Raw genomic sequence first — 9,115 nt, forward strand, 5'->3', positions numbered from 1 at the left:
GTCTAAAATTATAAGCTAAACAATCTTATCGATCACTCCACAAGATTACAACCAATAATCAAATTGTTTGATTCAAGATATAATGTAGTTTATTCCAATCCAAATTACTCATCCGCCGGCATGTTTGTATCCTCATGAAGCATGTGTTTTGATCAAACGGCATGCAACTTTACCTTTCAATTCAAGACACCAAACAACAAATTTTTTTGGTTTTTAATAATTATGTATTTTACTTTTTTTAATTACGAAATAAGTTTTCCAGAGTGCATCCATTAGGTAATAGTTAATTGTTTTTATCTTTAAGATATTAAATACTTATTTTTTTGTCGTATGTAAAGGAATTAAAAGGAAAGATACAAGAATCATGAGAAAAATATTTTCTTGATCCGATTTTCACTTGAACATCCACTATACCACAAAGTAAATGATTAAACTCAATTTTGTCATATCCTAAAATATCTGAAATTACTACTATGTTTTTACACTCAAAATATAGAAAACTCATTTTTATATTCAAATTGGATAATATGGTTTTTGAACAACAATTCTAAGCTCAAAAGTCAATTATAGATTAGGGAATATATTAACACTCTGTCTATCTATGATAAAATGATGCACTCACTAACCGCATGGAGTTTATTATATCATTAATTTATTTATTTAAAAATTAACTAATAAAAGATATGTTGGTCGAAGATAGGAAAAAATAATGTTGGCCGTAGACTGAATTCTCGTTTTAGATAGGAAGTTAGAGACAACATGTACCATAATAAAACAATAAAATTTCCATTAAACTTGATTAGCATAAAAATAACTAATTATTTTCTATAAGAACTTTAAAAAAATTATTTTGTTATAAAGCGTTTTTATATAATCCAAAATTACCATTAATTGTTACTTCAATTTTTTAATAAATATGATTTAATTATTACTTATTTTTCTATTTATATATTACCGTCAAAGGAATATTGTTGATTTCAGCTTATTCTCATATATTATTTAGTAATATAATACTAAGTATTATTAAAATATAAAAATAAATAAAAGAAGGAAAGGAAGAAATTTGTAGCTGCTCTACAATTGAGCAAGATATTTAATTTGCTTTGATTTCTTATGCCCACTCCTGCTTAACTATGGTTCTTCAAAGTGACTAATATTTTGGCATCATAAATCTCATCATAAGTCCTATCCTTGAAGTTGTAGTATGACACTTTATTAACTCTCTCTTTTCACTCCCAAAAACCAATAAATAAGTTGATGTACAGGAAGAGTTAGAGTTAATATAATAAGGGGTAAAATAATATATAATAGGTTTTTCTTAGGTGACAAAATTATTTATAATTCATCTAAATCTAAAAAAAATAAATTTATGAAAATTCATTTATTAGAGTTAATGGATAAAATTCAATTGATAACTTTAGTAATGAATGAATTTGAATCCATCCATTATATCCAATAAATATCCATGAATATATCAATTTAAATATATATAATCTATCCAAAAAATAAACATTAAAAATGATTTGTTTGTTCTTCATTTTCATTGATATCTCAATTATCACTTTTTTGAGTATTTTCACTCTCACTATAATTTTATTTTATTAAATTAGGATAAATTATAAGACAATTGAATATAGTTAATATTAAAAATTTGTTCTTAAATATATAAGATATATAAATATTTTGTTAAAAACTTTATATGTGGAGTATTAAATGTCGTATTATGGTAGAATATTGTGAAAATAAATTTTTTAAAGTAAGAAAACACTTTTTTTTTTAAATGAAAATGCTTTTTTCAAATTAAATTAAGATCAATTATAAGATATATGGATGTAATTAATATTTAAAGTTTATTTTTAAGTACATAAAATATATAAATATTAATGTCACATGCAATATTACAAAAAAATTAATTTTTTTAAAAGTAAAAAAACTTAAAAATTAAAAGCACTTTTTCAAAACAAAAATATATTTTTTAAAAGTATTTTCTTAAAAAGTGTTTTAAGTTCCAATAAAAAATTAAATGGAATTATATATAGTCTCCATCAAAATCCATGAAAATAAAGTCATAAATTTGATGGATAAGAATATATCCATTAAATTTAGATAGTGTAGATTAAATAATTTAAATAAATTTATAAAAATGAGTAATTTATCCAAATTAATCTATTTGACACATGTAATAGTTATTATATTATTTTTCTTTTTCAAGTTCAATGTACGTTTTCATTCCCTTACCCCCTCCTTTTTTTCCTTCTTATTTTTTTTCTTCATCTTCCTTGCTTGTCTTTCTTTCTTTCTTCTTTTCTCCTCCTCCTTCTTTTCTCTTTCATTCTTCTCTTCTTCTCCATGTTTCTACGTCTCTCCCTTTTTCACATTTTTTCTATCCATTCTTTAAATTTTATTTTTTAATTCATAATGTTTGCAATAAATGTTTTTATTATTAAAAATGTAACCGATGAATAAAAAATTAAAGTTATTTATTATTTCTAAATAAAATTATTAGTAACACGAAAATTTTCAAATCTATTAACAATATAATAAAAAAACTTATTCATGCCACATGTCACATTTTCCTCGCATGTTTTCCTTCATGTCACATGTCACATTCACTTTACATTTTCCCATATTAAAATATGCCACATGTTACATCTATCTTCTATTAACAATATAATAAAAAAAACTCATTCATGTCACATGTCACATTCTCCTCACATTTTCCCATCTTAAAATGTTCTAAGTTATTAAAAAATAAAAAAAATAAAACTCATTCATGTCACATGTCACATTCTCCTCACATTTTCCCATCTTAAAATGTTCTAAGTTATTAAAAAATAAAAAAAATAAAACTCATTCATGTCATATGTTACTACTATGTACCTTCCCACACTATCCATACTTTGTATATATTTTATATGTTAATAATTTAATACTAATTAGCGATTGGTCTATTCTGAATAATGTGAATGTATAAGTAACATTGTGTTTTAACTATGTGAATGCATAAGTAACATGTGTTTTCTTAGTAATGCGAATGTACAAGTAACATCTGTGTTTTTAGTTATGTGAATGCACGGGTCACATGTGTGTTCTTAACAATACGAATGCACAAGTAACATATGTTTCTTAATCATGTAAATGTACATATAATATGTGTTATTAATCTTGCAGTAAAGAAGTATTGTCAAAAATATATTTACAATAATAATAATGTTTCAAAAATTATTGGGATGTCTTTTCAACTTTTTTTCCTTCCATTTTTTTTTGTTTTAAAATTTTTATATTTTGATTTTATAAAAATAGTTCGGATAAAATTGAACATTCACATATATAATATCTATTCTATTAACAATATAATAATAAAAACTCCCTCATGCTACATGTCACTTTCTCCTTCTATCATGCCACATGTCACTTTCTCCTTCTCTCATGCCACATGTCCCTTTCTCCTTCCCTCGTGCCACATGTCAATTTCTCCTTACATTTTTTCCTTCATGTCACATGTCACCTCCTCCTCACATTTTTTCCTTCCTACTTTTTATATATTTTATATGTTAATAATAATTTAATACTAATTGTAGAAAATTCAAATTAAAAATTATCAATTTATTTTTCTTATGTGCTTAAACATGCAAATACACAAGTAAGATGTATATTCTTAATAATATGAATGTACGAGTAATATGTACGTTTTAACTATGCGAATACATGTGTAACACGTGTTTTCTTAGTAATACGAATGTACGGGTAACATGCGTGTTTTTAGCCATGCGAATGCACGGCTTCTTCATCCGAGGATAAGGAAGCCGATGCGAGCTCACGTCAGTTCTACGTCTTTCTAAGGAATGGGCTGATACAGGTTCAGAAAGAAGGAATAATATGGAACAAAGAATAAGCACTTAATCATGATCCGACTTCGATAGCATGGTCTTTCAAACCACTGCTTAGCCCTTGACCCGGCGCTTTCCCCCACCACATCCTCTCTTCCCTCCCTTGCTTCGGACAGAGATAGAGATCTTTCTATTCCACCACTGAGAGAGCGGTATATATATTCATGAAAAATATATGTATTTTAATTAGTAATATAACAAATCAATTATTAGACTCTTTTTATTAAATTTATCAGAAAAAATATCTGTCATATCCTAACTTAGTGTGTTTTTAATTTATGAGTTATTTTCATACAATGATTATTAGCTAAAACATAATCAAATAAATAACATTTAATTATACAATATTTGAATGCTAAAAATATATTCAAATGTTTATACACAATGAACATTAATCTAAAATAAAACATAAGCATTTAAGAGATATGCTAAAAAATCCTTATGACTTTATATGATACTTATAAACGTAATCACAAAAAATATGATGCAAAAATAACTCCTTATATTTATAATTTTATATAGAGAATATAAAGGTGAAATATTATCCAATACAATTTGAATTTTATTTATTGAGTTATTTAAGAATCAAATATTTTCTATAATCACACTTTCAACAAATATATGCATACAAACGCATTTATAATTGTTAATATTTTACATATACATTCAAAAATTAATGTTAATATTGCACATATATGAATGAGAAATATAATGTTTCAATACATGATTTATTGATATTATAAAATATATGTATATTATATTTGCATTATGCATAAACAAAGAAGCGACCCGTGCAAGTGCACGGGTACACTGCTAGTTTTTTCATATAATTATGTTCAGCTTATTAGACTTTATTTAACACTAAGGATGCTTATTAGATTACTAGAATTAAATATAACTAACTTACATTTAAGATAATTATCAAATACAAAATATAAATAAGATGCCAAGGGTTCAATATCTGGTATATGACAAGACTTTTTCATGAGAAGCTATACTCACTTTAATGATCTATTTATCTTGAAAAGGATTAGTATTTCTTGTTGTAGATTGGAGGACACTTTTAATACCCATGAGAAAATAAATAAAATATTACATTTAAGATAACTACTAAATGTTCAAGTAAATGTGAAAACTTGAACCAAACTTCGGTAAAATAAAAGAAAACCCTTATGCACACAAAAAACATAAAAGGACATGTCGAATATATTTAAAAACTCAAAAGTGGGTTTAGAGACTTAAATAATTCAACTTGTTGTTTACACTCTAGCGATTTGTGGAAACACAGACCAGCTAAGGATGTAAATGGATTAGGCATGGAAAGGAAAATAGAGCTAACTATACGTGTCAAGGCCCACAAGTCAAACTCATTTAACCTTGCGCCTATATGAGTCAAGAACTAAGATAAATGAACCATATGGGTCAACTTTTATTTATGTGCTGTGAGAATTTCTTAGTCAACCAACATGATACCATTGTTTTTGTTCAACCAATTACCATAAATTAGACATGAAAAGGGATATAATATTAAGATGTGCACATTTAGGTTGTTTGCGGTTGAATTTACTAGTTTTTACAATCATTTGTTGTGTGAGTAAACTATTGCATGAAGTTATTTGATATCAAAAGAGACATCAAAGATTAGTTATTAGTGGAAATTGAGATATATACTTCATAAAATGTTTGAGCTTGCATTGTGTTAATTTATTTGAGTCTCTAATTGTCTTCCTAAATGTGATGAAAGTAAAGGATTATTGCAATTTATTTTATAATACACTACTAGACCAAATATGATGATAAACCAACAAGATTTATCTCCCGCTTCCCCTATTTAGCCTTAGCCATTCTTTTATGAAAAATAATAAATCTGTGCCTTAATACTACCCTAAAAAGAAACAGGAAAAATCTCATTCTGAAAATCAAATGTAAAATGGTGCTAAGAATGAGATACAAAAGAGTCATTCATTCTTCAAAAATTAATGAATAAAAGATTTCACTACAGTTATTTACGGTGGCAAATCTAAGACTTAGATGTAGGGTTTACTACTACATTTTTTACCTATGACAACGCTTTAATTTGCAACAGTTTCAAAATTGTGGTCGTAGAGTAGAATAGATAACGATTTTTGATGTTGTTCCCCTATATGTTAATTTTATACATTTATATACTACAATGGTTTTAAACCGTTCTTGAAAAGGAATAGACAACAGTTATTTTTACAATTAATTTTATTTAGTCTTAGAGTACAGTTTTTATACTGTTGCCTATGAAATTATAAGAGAGAACGGTTATTAGATTATATTTGACCACCGTTTTCTATGTGTTGTTACCTTATAAGGTGTAAAAAAGCTATTCTCTGTTACTTTTATTAATTTTTTATATTTAGTTTATTTTTAATTTTATTTTTCTACTCTTAACATATAGTCTTCTTCTACTGACCTTATCCTTTTCATTCAAACATAAACCCTAATCTTCTTAAGGTGAACCTTCTTCTCCCATTACAGCCATTAGCTCCACCATCAATATTGAAGACTGAATTTGTTTGAGAAATTGTTCTTCCATGGTGAGATCTGAAGCGGTAAAATAAAATCCTAAATTCCTTAACGCGGATATAACATTCTTCTTCTCCGCACAGGCTTCACCGATTTGAAATTCAATGTTGGTGGTTGCGGTTAGCGATTGAACTGTGTTATCCTCAATGAGGATGAGGATTGGGCGTTGATGTTGCTGTGAGAGGAATAGTGAAATAGCGTCGAGGTTCAGATCATATGAGGCGACGTCAACGAAGATGAGCTTGGACTCGTCGTGGTGGAGGATGACAGAGATGGTGTGTTGATGTTGTTGAGGATAGCGCCGGTGAAGGGAACAGCGAAGTGGAGCTCGTACATGGCTTCCATCAAGATAATCTTGCTCTCACCTCTGATCTCTCTAACTTCGCCGTTCCAACAAGCTCTATCTCGCTTTCATCAGAGAATGTGGAAGTTTGATTTGACAAAAGTGGTGCTAATGCTTCATTACCATCACTTACTCCTCCCAAGGATAGCCCTTATATTTGTAACATGGCAGTGCAAAAGCCTCTTAGAAGGTGTATATACATTTCAGTTTTCATTGCATTCTATAACTAACTATATCAGTGTTTGGTTAGATTATGATTATAAGCAGTGTAACATGGATTGCATATAGAAGGGTGCAACACTATGTTTTGTACAACTCTAAGTTAAGCTCTAAGTTTTGTAAGTTTGAGATTGCTAGGGACCATGCTAGAAACTTATGTGCCAAGGTGGGTACTCTATTCTTCTCATTTTCTACTTGTAATGTATGTTCCTTTTCATTAGTTAATTATTACTTCAAAACATCATTTTAGTACTAATATAATGATGTTAAAGTAACCTATATAGATTTGTTTGCTTTCTGTACCATGGCTAAAAAAGCCTGCAAAGCTACAATTTTTATGATCATGGTGAGTTATGGATTGTCCATGTAACAGAGAAGTAATGCTACTTAGTATAACAATTATAATTGTAAGCCTTTGTATTCCTTTGATATTTCTACTTTCATTACTATCACTTGACACTTGCTGTGAACTTATTGTATTATTAACATGATATATAGCAGTAAGCTTTGCTTGGATGCTTTACACAGCTTTGTTAAAATTAACACACAACTAATTTCATATATAGACTTTAGAACATAAATATTTAATGTTATCTCTAAGCTTCAGTTACGCCTTAGTCATAGAACATATACTTATGTCACTAGCCAATTTGTCTATGAAACAAATATTTGTTCTTATTCTCATCAATCATTCTTAGATACATACACATATACATTATATTATATTTAAGATAGATTACCTTTTTCAATTTCAACCCTACTATTTTGTTATTACATGTTAACTATACATATACATTATAATATATTATATTTAAGATAGATTATAGACCTTGCAATTTGTATGATCATAGCAGCAATAACAAAACAGCTTAGTCTGAGAGTTCTTTCATATGTTCCCTTCTTTCATATGTTCCCTTCTTTTGTTTTGCAGGTAATAAGTTGGCAGAAAGCATTGTGAAAACATATGTTCCCTTCTTTTTACATGAACATTGGCCAAAGGTCACTCTTATTATTATTACCTGGATGTTTTATCAAAACCTGGATATGTTCCCTTCTAAGTTTTCTCCCATATTGAAGTTTTATCAAAACCTGGATATTGTTATGAAACACAACAAATAAATGATGATAATAATACTAGGGATTGGAGACGTAGTAAATATATGTCTATTATTATGATTAACGTGAACTGTTGTTTTATATTTTTTGCATTCTTATCTCTTTAGCATATCTATCTCATCAACAAAATATATACCACAAAGTGAGTCATTAGATGTTGTCCCTTGTTTTTCTTTTGCTTGCTCCATCCTATCTCATTACACATTAATAGTTTCTTGGTTCATGTGTTACTTTTTGTAGATGTGATTTCTACAATTATTCAAGGAATATGGCTTGGTTGAAGTGCAAACTTGAACACCGTGAAGACCAACCAACCAGTGAGTCTGAAGAGCATTTTTGGAGATCAAGTTGAGTAAGAAGAAAAATCAAGTTTTTGCATAGTGGGGGTCAAATTTTGGGCTGTAAAAAGTATTTGATCAAGCATGTCTATTTTGGCATTGTTTTATTAGAGATACACATAAACAATCATTACAGACGAGTGTACTTATTTGATCACATGATTTTGTTTTAATATGATCTTGTATACAATTGTATAAACTCATTTAATATATGTGTATCACTAAATTGGTCTCATGAATGTTTGTTGTAGATTTATTGTGATTCAAGTTCAAAAATATAGTTAATAATAACAAATAATAACTATTATTATTATTATCTTATAGGCAACAGTTTTTAACCGTTGGTGCTAATGTAAAGGAAAACCGTTGCCTATTTAAACGACAAAAGACAACGATTTTTAGGTTGTTGCCTATATGGATAATGACCACGGTTTTCATCTTTTTTATAGGCAACACTTTTTAACCGTTGGTGTTGATGATAAAGAAAAACCGTTGCCTATCTTAAATATTAGACAACGGTTTTAAAAAAGTGTTGCCAAAAGTAAAAAAACCGTGGTCTAAACTAAAGGCAACGCCTTAGACTACCACAGTTATAAAACCGTTGCCTATGATAAAGAGAACGGTTTTTCTAGATTTGGCAACAGTTTTTAGTCGTT

The 9,115-nt window shown here is 28.0% G+C and overlaps 1 protein-coding gene across 1 annotated transcript; it reads left to right on the forward strand.

The window, feature by feature from the left end:
* On the forward strand, window positions 6,366–8,600 carry LOC109342245. Its single transcript, XM_019580272.1, has 3 exons — window positions 6,366–6,976; window positions 7,937–8,004; window positions 8,362–8,600. The coding sequence occupies exons 1-3, from the start codon at window positions 6,727–6,729 to the stop codon at window positions 8,365–8,367; spliced, it is 324 nt and encodes a 107-aa protein (XP_019435817.1). The 5' UTR covers window positions 6,366–6,726; the 3' UTR covers window positions 8,368–8,600.

Source organism: Lupinus angustifolius, chromosome LG01 (genome assembly GCF_001865875.1).
Source record: "Lupinus angustifolius cultivar Tanjil chromosome LG01, LupAngTanjil_v1.0, whole genome shotgun sequence".
NCBI lineage: Eukaryota > Viridiplantae > Streptophyta > Magnoliopsida > Fabales > Fabaceae > Lupinus > Lupinus angustifolius.